At 47.0% G+C, this 15,975-nt stretch overlaps 1 protein-coding gene across 3 annotated transcripts in view; it reads right to left on the bottom strand.

The window, feature by feature from the left end:
• Nucleotides 1-15,975, bottom strand: part of LAMA3 (laminin subunit alpha 3) — a 246,512-nt gene that overhangs the window by 148,166 nt on the left and 82,371 nt on the right. For all 3 annotated transcript variants that reach the window (XM_070452750.1, XM_070452751.1, XM_070452752.1), the window contains 3 exons: nt 8,000-8,134; nt 1,591-1,728; nt 589-635 (listed from right to left, as the gene is read on the bottom strand). In XM_070452750.1, the coding sequence (XP_070308851.1) occupies nt 589-635; nt 1,591-1,728; nt 8,000-8,134 (320 nt within the window). The remainder of the gene's footprint in view (nt 1-588; nt 636-1,590; nt 1,729-7,999; nt 8,135-15,975) is intronic.

Here is a 15,975-nt window from a genome sequence, read left to right as displayed (position 1 = left end):
AGTAGAAATTAGATTTATCTGCAAGCATGTTTATAATATGCAAGAGTCACCTCCTTTCTTAAACATCATCAAGTCCCACAGTGAGGACAGAGACTTTCTCCCACTTTCCCTCCAGAACCTGGGGTTCCAGCTTTTGCATGCTTTGAGGCTAAGAAGATAATTTCTAAAGTGCTTAGAAAATGAATCAGAATGCCACAGCACTGTGCTTGGAGTAACGTCAAGTAGACTACAATTACTCTGTACACAGACAGCTTAATTAGACGTTTACTGGCCTTTGATTTTCTTAATTTTAATTATGTATGTCAGGCTTATGTGCAAGTCTCTAGGGAGGCAATGCCTTCAGAGGAACGCTAGGACTCCACAATTCTACAAAAAGTTTAAATAAACCATATTCTTTTGTTTTTGACCAAAAGAAATTACAATATCATATACGCACTTTGAAAAAGAGTAATAGCCTCTTCAAGCAATTCAGCCTCAGGTCTTAATTTAATTTACTTTTTAATTTCAGGAAGCTCACAAATGTGTCAGTCTCAAATAAGTATCAGAATAATAGTTAGAACTGCAACCCTTTAACAATCTTCTACTTACCAAACTGGAGTCCAGAGTTCCGGCTGGGTCACAGACATTGCTTGAGCCTGGATATGATGTATAAATAGTTATATGGTATAGAAATATCTGGGGTTTTAATGTTCATTTGTCCCTTTGTTTTGATGTTTCAAGGTTTGTTTTCTTTAAGGTTTCCTTGTTTTTAAAACCAGTGCATCTATATTTATATTTTTTTAATAGATGGGTAGCTAGGACTTTGCATGTATTCAGTTGGCCAAAAAGTTCATTTGTATTTTTCTGTAATATCTTATGGTAAAACCCAAAAGAACTTCTGGGCCAACTCAATAATTCACAAAAAGACACCTCTAATAGCCTTCATGGTCCTCACTCCCGAAATCACCCTTTTGGTCACTCAACGACTCTCTTCCCTGCCTCCTCCTAAAAGTTCATTTCTAAATGATGAAAAGGAGACTGGGGAAATGAGTCTAGACTTTTGAACATCCTTAGAATTATCCAGAAGAGGGCAGTATTATACAAAGAGTTTTGTTTTTTTTTTAATTGTCCAATTCAATGCTGGGCTTCCCTGGTGGCTCAGAAGGTGAAGAATCTGCCTGTAATGTAGGAGACTGGAGTTTGAGGGAAGATCCCCTGGAGAAGGGCATGGAAACCCACTCCAGCATTCTTGCCTGGAGAATTCCATGGACAGAGGAGCCTGGTGGGAGTCATGGACACGACTGAGTGACTAACACACTAACAATTAGCTGTTATAGAATTTGTAAGTACATTTTTTAGCTAACCAAGACTTATTTCTTTCATTATCACAGAGCCCCCTTGCTCTCCACCCATAGGAAAATTGCGTCTAAAGTTAATTAATCTGCCTTAGTCAATCTCACGTTACAAGAGGAAGAATCAGGCAGATTAGGGTCAAAAGTGAAGCGGTGACCAGCAGTGGGCCTGGCAGGCTTTGCAGGCTTCTCGGAGGGGCTGGCCACACACACAAGGTGGAGAGGAGCCCACCGCCCAGCCATCTGCGGTCCTCCCTACCTTCGCAGTGGGGGAAATCAGAGGCGCCCGAGAGACACCTGTCACACTGCTGCCCCGTGATCCCCGGCCGGCACGCGCACTGTCCAGTCACCGGGTTGCAGGGCGTCTGGTAGGACCCAAGGGCCGAACACTGGCAGGCTGGATGAAAAGACCTCAGTCAGAGCCACGGCAGGGGTGCCCGGGACCCGCATAAGAGCACGGAGCTGGGGCCCGAAAGACCCAAAGACAGTTCCAGCTTCACCTCTAATCAGACTTGGAACCTGAAACAGATCGCGCTGTTGCTCTAAAACGCAGTTTCCCCCTTTTTAAGTGGGAATAATATTAGCATCTACTTGATAAGAGCCCAGTGGGGTAGAACTCCACGAGAGGGGCTAGAGAATTAGTGACATGGTCCGAAGAAACTAAACATTAGAGAAAAGAAAAAACAGGCCTAGTGCTGCTCAGCCAGCTCACGTCAGACAGCAGGACAAGGACTCAGCTCTTCGGCTATCCGGGCCAGCATCCTCTGAGGCCCCAGATTCCCTCCAGGCCTGTCTGCAGAGATCAGGCCCCTACCCAGGGGCAGACGACTGAGAAAACGCTCTTGGGCTCTGGGATGGTTTGTGCTTGCACGTTGCCTAGGCTGTAGGGCTCAGATGTTGGCTCAACACCAGTCCAGATACGACTGAAAAGGTGCTTTGTTAGATGCGATGAACATTTAAGTCTGCTGACCTCGAGTAAAGCAGGTTACTCTGCACAGTCTGGATGGGCCTTGTCCCATCAGTTGAAGGCCATACGAGAAAAGATTGAGGTTAGGGAGGAAGAAGTAATTTCACCTCCAGACAGCCTGTGGACGCCAGCTGCAGCATCAACTCCCCCCTCCCTCCCTGGGTTTCCAGCCTACTGGTCTGCCCTGCAGACTTTAGATGCACCAGCCCCACAAACACAAGCGCTGATTCCTTAAAATAAATCTATCTATCTATATCTACATCTATCTATATCCATAGATATAATAAGTCCCTTATATACAAACCCTCATGTTGCAAGCTTTCAAAGATGCAAACGTGTGTTCCTCCAACGACAGGCACAAGCGAAACTGCAGCCTGCCCTCCGTCTCCTGTTGCTGACGAGCCTTCCACTCTACCACCTCCCACCTCCTCTCCCTCCTCCAGTTAGTAACTCTTCTTGCCTGGTCAGGTGATGCCAGCCCCTGTGTGCCAGCCCTTGCACTGTACTACTGTACTTTTCAAGGTATAGTACTATAAGGTTAAAAGTGCTTTCTTTATTTTTCGTGTTTGTTTTTTATGTATTCTTAGCATGAAAAGTATTGTAAACCTATTACAGCACGGTACAGGGGCTTCCCTGGTGCCTCAGATGGTTAAGAATCCACCTGCAATGTGGGAGACCTGGGTTCAATCCCTGGGTTGGGAAGATCCCCTGAGGAGGGCATGGCAACCCACTCCAGTATTCTTGCCTGGAGAATCCCCATGGACAGAGGAGCCTGGTGGGCTACAGTCCCTGGGGGCATGAAGAGCCGGACACCCCTGAGCATCTATGCACACAGAGTTCAGTACTATATAACCGATGTGTCAGTGGGTACCTAGGCTTACTTTGTAGGACAAATGAACGTGCTCTGGGGCCGGAACCCATTCATAGGTGGGGGGATTACTGTACAGACACACATCCTATGGGTTCTGTCCCTTTGGAGAGAACCTTTGTCCCTTTGTCCTTTTGGAGAGGGACCCTGACACAGGTCCTCTCTGCTCTTCTTCCTTTAAGGAAGGGAATGCAGAGAGCAAACACTCATGCTGGCAGTTGGAGCAGCAACAGGAGCCTGGAGCAACAGAGGAGGCAGCTCCAGCCAGCATCACATGGGTGAAATTAAAAACACTGACTCCTCCCAGGACCAGAGGGGTTGTCTAGGGAGCCTCAGAAGACGCAGACACACTCCAGAGGTGGAAACAAAGACACGGCCTTAAACACAGGTACATTATTTTAAATCGTGAATGACTCAATCTGGCATCACACTTTGGGTTTCTATCCAGCTTATCGATGAAAGCTGCCAGCTCCCAAACCCAAACCCCAACACTGGCTTGGAAATACCACTAGGCTTTGCAAATATTTTAAATCTGCTCTTTGCTTTGATCCAGGTCCTTCTGAGTTTTTGGAATCTTTTCTTCTCATCTGCTCTTCACTGTGCTTCTGCTTTGAGATACTTTGATTTTCAAAGAGTATTAAAAAATGATGATATTTAATAATACAAAGAATCAGGGAGCCTGTCTGCTGTGCTCCCCTCAAATCTTCCAGCCTCAAGCACAGTCCTAGTCTTTTTTCTGGTTGTTGTTCACTCACTCAGTCATGTCTGACTCTTTGCAACCCCATGGACTGCAGCACGCCAGGCTTCCCTGTCCCTCACTGTCTCCTGGAGTTTGATCAAACTCACATCCATCGAGTTGATGATGCTATCAAACCATTTCATCCTCTGTCGCTCACTCTCCTCTTTCACCCTCATCAAGAGGCTCCTTAGTTCCTCTTTGCTTTCTCCCATTAGAGTGATATCATCTGCATATCTGAGGTTGTTGATATTCCTCCCAACAATCTTGATTCCACCTTGGGATTCATTCAGCCCGGCATTTCGCCTGATGTACTCTGCATATAAGTTAAATAAGCAGCATGACCACATACAAAACTCAACATACTCGTCCCAATTTTGGACCAGTCCATTGTTGCATGTCCGGTTCTAACTATTGTTTCTTGACCTGCATACAGGGTCCTGGTCTCTATGACATGCCAAACAGATATTTATTAAATGAAGGAACAAGCAACTATTGAAATCCTTTTCTGGGTCCAGCCCTGTAGTTTTCAACTGATGTTTATTTTCTCCTTGAATCTTGCAACACTGCTGTGTGAGGCACTTTGGGGAACGCCACCCTCTTCCGTGTCAGTGAATAAACTCACAGAGCGAGGCGACACAGCCAGGCAACACGTAAATTTCGAGAAAAAGAGAGCCCCTTATTATCTAGGGGTGCTCTAGATGCCCAGGATTTTGGAGCTCTTCCGTCTGTTGGAGGAGCAGGCTGGCGCCTTCTCCATCAAAGCCACAAAGCCAGCATTTCAGTTCCATCATAGTGAACACCCTCCACCTCTCTGGCTAACTGATCAGACCTACAGAAAATCCCAAGGCTTCTTCCAACCGCCTCAATGTTCTAGACAAACACTGAACTGCAAAGCGAAGGGCCAGTTCAAAGCAAAATTGCACAGGACTTGGCCCATCCTTCTGGATTTGGTTTTCCCCCTGGGAAAGGCTGGGAGGGTTCTCCCGGGAGCATCCCAGGTCAGAAACCTGCCCTGAACTGCCACCCGCCTTCCACTGATGCATCTGGCCTCTTTCCAGGGCCAGTCTGTCTGATTTGTAAGAATACGCTGACGTGTAGGAAAAGGTTAGCCATGCACTGGTAACATACATATAGGACTTTTCTAAGGAACTACCTGTAACCACAATCCAAAGACTACGGCAAACTCCCATGGGGACAGTTCAGGTCCCGGGACACTGAGGTTTGGGGGCAGCTTCACTGTGACAGGCTTCAGTGCCAGCCATGGGAGGCCCCCATTCTCTACACTCCCACCCTCCTGGTCTCTGCTCTAAGTGTTGGCTAGTGGCTACTTAGCAAAATGCACAAGGGAAAAAGCAGGAAGAGGCAGGAAGAGGAAAAGAAAAATCAAGAAGGAGAAGGAAGGAAGGAAGGATGGACTGAGAGGATGAAAGGGAACAATACCTCCCACCCCCCACCCCCCCACCTCCCCCACCTCCCCCGCCCCCGCCAAAGGACCAAGTTCACAGAGAGCCTCGGTATGTTTTCTGCTTACAGGTAAAGTGCCAAGCCAGACGTCAACACAAACATAAAACTGAAATACACAGAGACGATTCTCGTCATGGCCTCACATCTATGATTTGACTTTCAGCTCCAATCAAGCAAACTGCAAGCACTTCAGTGAATCCAAAATAAAATGAGAAGAAGACAGCCTTGCGCTTAAAGTCTGGAGCAAATTAAGTTAATGCAAAACATAAATGCTGAACTGCAGTTGGCAAGAACAATTAGGAAGGGTTTTAGGATTCTTTTTAAGAAGATTTAAAAAAAAATTTTAAAGCAATGTAGAGCAAAGCCACACAAGCATTCTTTGGCTAGATATATTGGACCCTCTGATGTAGCATTTGTGGCTATACAGGTTCGACTCTAAAATTCCATGGGTCAGGCAACCAACTTCATCTAAGAAAGATCACAAATTGAAATACTGGGTCAGACCTTGATGCTAGACCAAGTTCAGATTTCAGCATATCTGGCCTTCGGCCACTGGCTTCAACACTGCCCAAAGGGAAAAAAAAAAATTAAAAGATCACAAAAGCTGTTAGAAAAAGTGAGTGCCAGAGAAGGGAGACCATTGGCAACAGAATGTGAGAGCATCCCAAGGGCTTCCAGAGCCTAATGGCTCAAATCTGGAAGAACAAACTTGGCGGCACACCTCACCACGCCACCGGGAACGAGGCTGCCCTGATCTTTCTCCTGTTTTTTGTCAGACTTCATTTTCACTACTCATAACCTCGCCTGCTCCTAACATAAACTCCTCTGGGATTGGTCCCTGAAAAGTCAAAGTGTAGTTGCTCAGTCAAATCTTACTCTTTGTGACCCCATGGACTGTAACTCGCCAGGCTCCTCTGTCCATGGGATTCTCCAGGCAAGAATACTGGAGAGCATAGTCATACCCTTCTCCAGGGGATCTTCCCAACCCAGGGATTGAACCCAGGTCTCCTCTATTGCAGGCAGATTCTTTGTCATCTGATTCACCAGGGAAGCCCAGATTGGCCCCCAGTGGACCTTGAAATGGAAGGTTTCCAACTCGTCTCCCACCTGCTAATTCTTCTTCACTTTGTCAATGAGACATTTGGTGCATACAGCTTAAATTAGAAATGTAATCATCCCTACCTCATGCTCTAAACCTTCATTATTTGGGATGTCCTTCCATGGAGAAAATACACCTGCAAGGATGAGGTTACCACCCCAGACCAGAGTCAGCTCAGTACTGAATCTGCCTCTAGGATAATTCACACAACTCCAAATAAGGATCAGCTATACTGACGTTTCAACGGGAAACACCTGGGTGTTCCAACTCCTAATACTGAACTTCCCTGGCAGAAGTCAAGGCACAGAAAGTAAAGATACCCCACTCCTTTCCTTACCCTCCCATCTGTGGGTGATCCAAATCTCTGGACGGGGACTGCAGAGGGTTTCTGTGGCCCAAGAGGCCAAGACTGAGAAGAGGGGCAGAGGATAGAGGCCCAGGACAGGTCGAGGGACCAAAAGGAAAAGCAAGTGGGGATGTGGCACACAGACATCTGTGCATACAGGGAGATCGGCCAGGACTGGGGCTACAGGCTCTTAAAATGATGTACAGCAGCAGTCCTCAACATTTCTGGCACCAGAGACCAGTTTCATAGAACACAATTTTTCCACAGCCTGGGGCAGGAGAGGATGGTTTGGGGATGATTCAAGGGTATTACATTTACTGTGTGTGTTATTTCTATTATTATGTTGTGATACATAATGAGATGTTGGAGTTAAGATACCTTGAATTAATTTGGGATTTACCTTATGGGTTTGGTTCAAGCCCTTAGTTCAGAAGAGTGGGTGGCCATTCCCTTCTCCAGGGGATCTTCCCGACCCAGGGATCGAACCTGAGTATCCCACACTGCAGGCAGATTCTTTACTGTCTGAGCCACCAGGAAAGCCTGCAATGGGGGAGGACCCAGGTTCGATCCCTGGGTCAGGAAGATACCCCTGGAGAAGGGAATGGCAACCCACTGCAGTATTCTTGCCTGGAGAATCCCATGGACAGAGGAGCACGCCGGTCTATAGTCTATCGGGTGGCAAAGAGTCGGACACGACTGAAGCGACTTCGCACACACGCATCACTGACCGCACACCTGTTGTTCTTCGGGGCCTGGGCCAGACTCCTCCCTCTCCCTCCTGCCAGCCCCTTCGGTGACTCTTACTAGGATGGGAGACTAAGAGACAAGCCAAGCAGACAGGAGGAGACTGTGGTTTGGCAGGTGCTGTCCTCCTTCCGGGAATCCCCAGCCTCCTCCGCCCGTCTGCCTGGCAGGTTCCTAAACCCTGTTCAGGTACCACCTCCTCTCCAGAGCCCATGTGCTTGACCCCTGGGGCGGGAGGAAGGGTGAGGTTGAAAGACAAAATCAGGGAGGTGACATGGCCGGGGTAGGAGGACGGTCACATGTAACATACATACATGGGCCAGCAGCTCATTCATTTAAACGGTAGGCCACACAGTTCTGCCAAAAGGAGACTCTGAATTTCCTTAGAAGGAGACTTATCTCAGGGGACTGATGGTTACTATGTTCATGTTGCTCACTTACCTTGGCAAATAGGGAAGGAGTAGAAACCCGAGCGGCAGGCGTCACACCGAGCGCCCCCCACGCCAGGGCGGCATAGGCACCTCCCTTGGGCATCACAGATTTCAGGGAGAACTCCTTCCAGGTTACAGTCACAGCCTGCAAAGAGGAAGAGACGTTCAGAGGGGTTCTCCATCCTTCATCGCTTTGTGTGTTTCTCCTTCACCCAGGTGTCTGCCATGGAAACCCAGATTCTGAGTTATCTATAGTTTATATCCAAGCCCATAACTTCAAGGCAAATAGATGGGGAAAACTGTGGAAACAATGGCAGATTTTATTTTCTTGGGCTCCAAATTCACTGCAGATGGTGACTGCAGCCACGAAATTCAGATGCTTGCTCCTTGGAAGGAAAATTATGACAAACAACCTAGACAGTGTATTAAAAAGCAGAGACATCACTTTGCCGACAAATGGACGTATAGTCAAAGCTATGGTTTTTCCACTAGCCATGGACAGAAATGAGAGTCGGACCATAAAGTAGGATGAGAGCTGAAGGATTGATGCTTTTGAACTGTGGTGCTGGAGAAGACTCTTGAGAGTCCCCTGGACTGCAAGGAGATCAAACTGGTCAAACCTGAAGGAAAACAACCCTGAATATTCATTGGAAGGACTGATGCTGAAGCTGAAACCCCAGTACTTTGGCTATCTGATGCGGAGAGCCAATTCATTGGAAAAGACTGATGCTGGGAAAGATTGAAGGCAAAAGGAGAAGGGGACAGCAGAGGATAAGACTATTACATAGCATCGCCGGCTCAATGGACGTGAGTTTGAGCAAACTCTGGGAGAAGGTGAAGGACAGGGAAGCCTGGTGTGCTGCAGTTCATGGGGTGGCAAAGAGTCAGACACAACTCAGTGACTGAACAATAAATGGCTTACATACAGTCCTACCCCAGAAGACTGAGAAAGACTCATCTTTAAGGGAGTAAGACACCTGGCCAGGAAAGATCAGAGATGCCATCCGGGAACCTCTTCGGCAGACATTAGTTTACAAAATATCTGTAATCTTTTAGCATCCATGACTGTGGGAACAGTTTTTTTCCCCCAACTGAGCCTTAGTTGGGCTTCCCTGGTGGTTTAGATGGTAAAGAATCCACCTATAGTGCGGGAGACCTGGGTTGGGAAGATCCCCTGGAGGCGGGCATGCAACCCACTCCAGTATTCTTGCCAGGAGAATCCCCATGGACAGAGGAGTCTGGCATGCTGCAGTCCATGGGGTCACAAAGAGTCAGACGCGAATGAGCGACTGAGCATGCCCACACACACACGAGCCTTATTTAGTAAAATTTCAACTTCATAGATTCCCACTGAATGACTATCTTGAATTAAACATATTTCCACTTCCATTGTTTAGAAGAAAAGAGATGAACACCCATTCAGCCCTGATCAGAGCCAGATGTGGCTCTGGGGGACCTCACTGGGCTTGTTTCAAGCCTGCAGGCACCAGCCCTTCCCAGCAGACAGCGTGCTCCCGTCCGTCTCAGGACCTCTGCTCTGGCCGGTCGGTCGTTGCGGGCAGCGCCCTTCCCGAATTCCCTCGCATCCTTCAGTTCTCTATGCGGGGAGTCACCACCTCAGGAAGGCCTCCCCCCACCCCAGTCTGTACCAGCAGCTCCCTCGTCCCTTGCCCACTCTCTGCCTTAACTTGGGTTTGTCTTTCACACTTTAATTATTGAAATCACTTGTTGGCTGCGTGGCTGACTTTGACCAGTAGAATAAGGGGAAAGCGTGTCCTGGGATTTCAGAACCCAGGTTTTGTAGATTTGTGGCTTTATGACAGGCTTTGTGGCTTCCATTCTCATGCTCTGGGAACCCTGAGATTGCTGGGGGTGGGGAGAGGTACTCTGTCTGACCTCCTCGAGGACAAAAGGCCACAGGGAGAGAGACACTGAGCTGTCCCCAGCGGACCTTCCAGCAAGTTCGGCAGAAAGACTGCCCAGCCAAGCCACAGGATTGCAAGAAATAAACCATGATGTTTTTAGCCACTAAATTTAGGGGCTAAATAGATAATGAAAGACAGCAATAAATGAAGGAAAAACCTATCAGACTAAACACTTAGGGAGAACTCACCTCAGGACACCTGCTGCCACGTACAGAATGTCTTAATCAGGAAGTATTTCCCGGAAAGACAGGGCTCTTGCTCGACTTCATTACGGACGGATAGATAATGAGGTCGAGCAAGAGTCCTGTTAAGATAAGCATCTTATAGGTGAGAAAAAAGAGGCTCAGAAAGGCTAATTAACTTGCCCGAGGTCACACAGCCAGAAAAGCTGAGTAGGAATGTGAATCCAGGTCAGCCTAGTTTTAAAGCTCCAGGCCTTTTATATGATGTGAAGGATAAAAGCTGATGAGGTAAAGTGAAGTCGCTCAGTCGTGTCCGACTTTTTTCGACCCCATGGACTGTAGCCTACCAGGCTCCTCCTCCGTGGGATTCTCCAGGCAAGAATACTGGAGTGGGTTGCCATTTCCTTCTCCAGGCAATCTTCCTGACTCAGGGATCGAACCCAGGTCTCATGCATTCCAGGCAGACGCTTTAACCTCTGAGCCACCAGGGAAGCCCATATACATATTCAAACCGTTCTTGTATTTAAGGAATCTACATTTCTATCAAGAACGTTAACATCTAAACCTGCAACACGGTCCCTTGAGGCAGTCCCTAAGGTAGATCAAAGATCTGACTGGGTTAGCCCTACTTCTCAAGCAAGAGAAGTCTCATGCATTTTAGAAAGATTTTCTACAAGGGTTAAAAATAGTAGATCATTTGAAGAGTTAGCTAAATCCCACTCCTTCCCTTTGCCCTTTTTCATGTAAAAGGTTGGTAACAGAGCTGTAGAATTATTATTATTATTTACAATAATGAAGAAAAAAAGATCAGGGTAAGTCAGAACAATTCTAGTCTTTGCATAATCTTTAACTTGCTCATACTTTAATCGAACAGTCACCTAACTTGACAGAAGTGGCACTAGATGTGTCCAAGAGCATACTGATCACAAGAGAAGCCTTGGAACTCATGCTGGCATGACCACCAACCTGTCTGTCCATCACAGCTGCCACACGAGGTCCCAGTGCCACAGCCCCATAGGCTGAGACCACCACAGTGAACTGCAGAGGTTTACTGTCAACTAATCTTGGCGATAAGCCAGGCATTAGAATTCAGTAAGAAACTTGAACTTGACATTGGCATTGAAGTCCAAGGAATCTAGATTTACTACCATTTGTAAACAGAAAGAAAGCATCGAGTAACTATGCATTGCTAAATTTCTGCTTCTGAAATTTACTTTTTAACTTAAGTGTGCTTTCCGTAGCGCAGTGGTTACCATGTTCTCCTGACACTTTTTTTTTTTTACTTATCTGGCAAATACTCCCACACAGTACAGGAACCAGAGATTTCTGAGGCCCCTTGCTTCTCCTCCACCCTTACCTCCCACCTCCTCACCAGGTCGTAGTGCCTGTATCTTAGGAAGGTAGCTGGAATACTCTCCTCCTTCCAGAGTTTCAGAGCCTTCCTCCAGGACCTCACCCTTGTTTGCCTGGTTTATTTCAAGATTCTCCTAACAAGGATGTCTGCTTCCCATCTTCTCCTTCCAACCCACTCTCCACACTGGTAGCAGGAGTGATCTTTCTAAAAAGCCAATTATTTCATGAAAGAAAGTGAAAGTGTTATTTGCTCTGTTGTGTCCGACTCTGCGACCTGATAGGCTATAGACTGGCGTGCTCCTCTGTCCATGGGGTTCTCCAGGCAAGAATACTGGAATGAGTTACCATTCCCTGATTAATCTCCTCCATGGTGACCTGATGCCTTCAGGACACAATTCAAAGTCCTCAACATGTGTGACACAGCAGACCCTTCAAAATCTTCATGCTGCCAGAGCCTGCACGGCACTTTGGCGTAAACTAAAAAAAGGTGTCTCTTCAAGATGCTTTCCTATCACTTGCTGTAAAATTGTCAACGTAACATCTAATGGAAAACTTCAAATGATGTTTAGGCCACCTCGATCTATACAAACCCATAATGTCCTCAATGCCTCCTTCTCCTGGTCCCAGGAAGCCCTTCTAGAACTGTACCTTTTTCTTTCCTTCTTTCCTTCCTCCATTCTTCCTCCCATCCTTCCCATCTACCTTCCTACCTTCCCTCCCTCCCTTTTGTAAGAAGCTATAAGGATGACCCTCATGTCTGCTCCTATTGCTCTGTGTTCTTGCCTGGTGGCTCAGTGGTAAAGAATCTGCCTGCAATGCAGGAGAAGCGAGCTCAATCTTTGGGTCGGGAAGATCCCCTAGAGAAGGAAAAGGCAACCCACTCCAATGTTCTTGCCTGGGAAACCCCATAGAGAGGAGCCTGGTGGGCTGCAGTCCATGGGGTTGCAAGAGTTGGACACAGCTCAGCGACCAAACCACCACCACCTTGCCAGGTCATAGGATTAACTCCTGCTGCTATAACTGTTTGCCACTGTGTCTCCTGCAGGCCTGGGGGCTTCCAGGGAGCAGCGACTGTGAACTAGCAGCTGCCTTGGCCGTGCCTGGTACAGAAAAGGCACTTAATAAGAGTTCAGTGAATGAAGAATATGCTAAATATTCAAGACTCCAGTGCTCTTTGGTAAACACCATTCCTTGAATTCTGTTTTACTGGCATCTACAGAGAGCTGCCGAACTAAGATATCAGAATTCACCTGTCTCTCTCTAAGCCATATGTGGCCTGTCTCCATGCCAACAGTGGCTGCCCCACCCTGCCAGGCAGGTTAAAATGCCCGGCCTGGGGAGGGACACAGCGCAAAGGCATGCCCCAGCAGGCTGTCACCCCCAACTCTCAGAGTTTTCATCATTAGCACATGCCACAGCCCCACCCACACTGACTCACAACTTGGCAAGGACAAATAGCTCCTCTGGAGAAGGGAATGGCTACCCACTCCAGTATTCTTGCCTGGAGAACCCCATGGACAGAGAAGTCTGGCAGGCTACAGTCCATGGGATCGCAAAGAGTCAGACACGACTTGGCAACTAGACAACAATCACAACTAGCTCCTTACAAAGTGATCAGGGGAATCAAAACCTTTTCATGGGGTCAGGGAACCTCCAGGCAGCCATGTCCTACAACCAAATGGGCTGCTTTACAAATCCATCCCAAGTTGACATCACTCTCCTAAATTAAGCACTTAGAGTCTTTCCGCAGCTGTTGATTTTGCTCTTCATCACTCTTCGTTTGAACTTGGAGGAATAAGAGTCCCCAGCAGCCAGTGTCCCTCTAGAGAGTGACTGTTTCATGTATCCTTTCATTTTCAAAAAGATTCCTTGAAGATATGTCTACTAAACATGAACTTTCTAAAAATAAATACCCAGTGGTTATAAATGATCACTTGGACCCAGAAAATCCCAATAATATCCAGGGTCATGTAAAGCTAAAAACATTCTGGCCTACAAAATGGTTCTGTCCTTTTGCTTCAAGTCTCCTTTGTTTCAAGTGTCTGGAACTGAGCCTATGGAATTTCTAGAACAGTATTTCTCGATCTGGGCTGCATACTGGAATCTCCTGGTAAAACATCATTGCCTGGGTGTGGAATCCCAAACTCAAGAGATGCTGATAGAGTCCCCGGATCTGTAAACTATGGTCTGAGGGTCAGATCCTTTTGCTTTAGTAAACAAAGTTTTACTAGAACACAGCCAAGCTCATTCATTCATGTATTGTCTATTCTTTTCATGTTACAACAGCAGTCGAGTACATGCAACTTTGGCTACAAAGCTAAAAATACTTACTATATCTTTACAGAAAAGTCTGCCAACCATGAAATACAAATTTCTTCTAATCAGAGCAGTGGTTCTTTTTTTTTAAATCAGAGCAGTGGTTCTTAACAAGAGACATACACCAGAATCATCTAGAAAATACATTCAAAATACCAGCCTGAACTTCACCCCTGGAAATTTCCCCAGGTGGCACTAGTGGAACCCACCTGCCAATGCAGGAGACATAAGAGAAGCTGGTTCGATCCCTGGGTCGGGAAGATCTGCTGGAGGAGGGCATGGCAACCCACTCCAGTATTCTTACCTGGAGAATCCCATGGACAGAGGGGCCTGGTGGACTACAGTCCACGGGGTCACAAAGAGTCAGACAGGACTGAAACGACTTGGCATGCATGCAAGAGACAGGCCAGAATCATCTAGAAAATCTGTTCTAAATACCAGCCTGAACTTCACCCTGGAAATCTAGATTTAAGATCTCAGGGTGAAACACAGGCATTTACATTTTGTAAAAGCAAGTTCTTAAACACAGCTTTGTGTAAGAACCACTGAGAAGACATGAAAGCATTAATGGGCCTCAATGAATTAAAATCCTCAGGGACGGGAGAGACCTGGTATCACCCAATGCTGTGTATCTCCTGGCAGTTGAGATGTTTGTGCTCCTAAGGTTCACTGCCAGAGGTCAGGCCCCAAACTGGGTATTTTTAAAGTGCATTAGTAGAAAATCAAATTGAATGGGATCTCTCTGCTTTCAAATTCCCAAACAAATCTAACTGCGCTAAGTGGAATTTTTTTTTTCCTCCAGGCTGTGTTCTGAGGCTTCCCTAATATTTTGTAACAGAAGTCTGAACTTCCCTTCTAATTCAATTAAATTTCCTTCCGTAAATCACCACCAGCCTATCTGGGGAGAAAAGGGAACAGAATAACAAAGGGATTACTGGAAACAGACCAGAAACAGAGTACCTAAAACATGCTTGTGGAAGGAGATCAGAGATGTGTATTGTAATCCAGGCTCAAAAGCTGAGCCCCATTCTAATCAAACGGCAAACAAGGACACACTCGCTGTACCCACTGTGGGTAGAATACCATGCGTGGAGATCAGAAAGTAAGTCAAGCACAGCTACTGTCCTCAAGAGACCAAGTGTGTGTGCACATGCATGCTCAGTTGCTTCAGCTGTGTCTGACTCTTTGCCACCCCATGGACTGTAGCCCACCAGGCTCCTCTGTCCATGGGATCTCCCAGGCAAGAATACTGGAGTAGGTTGCCATTTCTTCCTCCAGGGGATCTTCCCGACCCAGAGATCGAACCCGCATCTCCTGTGTCTTCTGTATTGCAGATGGATTGCTTCTCTTTAAATAAATCAGTACCTTTTTGTGATACTTTTAATGAGATTAAATGAACAGAAATCTGGCCAACCTTTATTATAGGGAGTCAGTAACTTCAAATATCCCCAAAGTGACCTTGAATCTGTGAGATCCATCACCTGCCTTTGGAAATTCTTAACTGGAATATTTTACACCAATGATATGAGACACAGCCTGAGGGATGCGTAAGTTCCCCATTCTGAATGATTCCCATGTAAAAGGAGCACCCTGTACAAGACACAACCCTGCATATTAACCATCTAACACATTAGTGATTTTACTTGTTTATATGTTACATATGTTACTGTATGAGTTGCCCCCACCCTACCCCCAACTAAAATATAAGTTGTATAAGCTACAGGAGAGCTGGGAAATTTACTTCACTGCGAAGTCCCCTGCAGCCAGAACGGTGCCAGACACATGGCAGGTGCTCACAAAACACGTGTAGAATCAGGGATTATGTAGCCAGAGCACCTCTCCACCCCAAAGCCTGCTTCCGCACACCCGGCCACTCTTCCCGGGGCACTTTTCTGGCTGCAGCAGCTCCTGGGCGCCCCCTGCAGGCCAGGTCCAGAGAGGTAATGGCCCAGAGGCAGCCCTCCCCACCCGGCAGGTGACTGAAGCTCTCCATTCAGCTGGGAGAACGCTGAGCAAATTCTCTGCTGTCTCCCAGAGCTGCCGTGAGGGCTGCAGCTCCAGGAGCTACCGCAGGACCAAGCTCGCTAAGGCATCTTCATAAAGGCCCCCTTCAGTCTCAGACTCGCTCCCTTACTGAGGTTTCCTGGGGTCACCCCCCAAATGAACGGCTTGCATTCAGTCCCTTTCTCAGAGTCCCTTCATGGAGAACC

Source organism: Odocoileus virginianus, chromosome 22 (genome assembly GCF_023699985.2).
Source record: "Odocoileus virginianus isolate 20LAN1187 ecotype Illinois chromosome 22, Ovbor_1.2, whole genome shotgun sequence".
Taxonomy (NCBI): Eukaryota; Metazoa; Chordata; class Mammalia; order Artiodactyla; family Cervidae; genus Odocoileus; species Odocoileus virginianus.
This window is presented reverse-complemented; position numbering and strand designations above follow the sequence as displayed.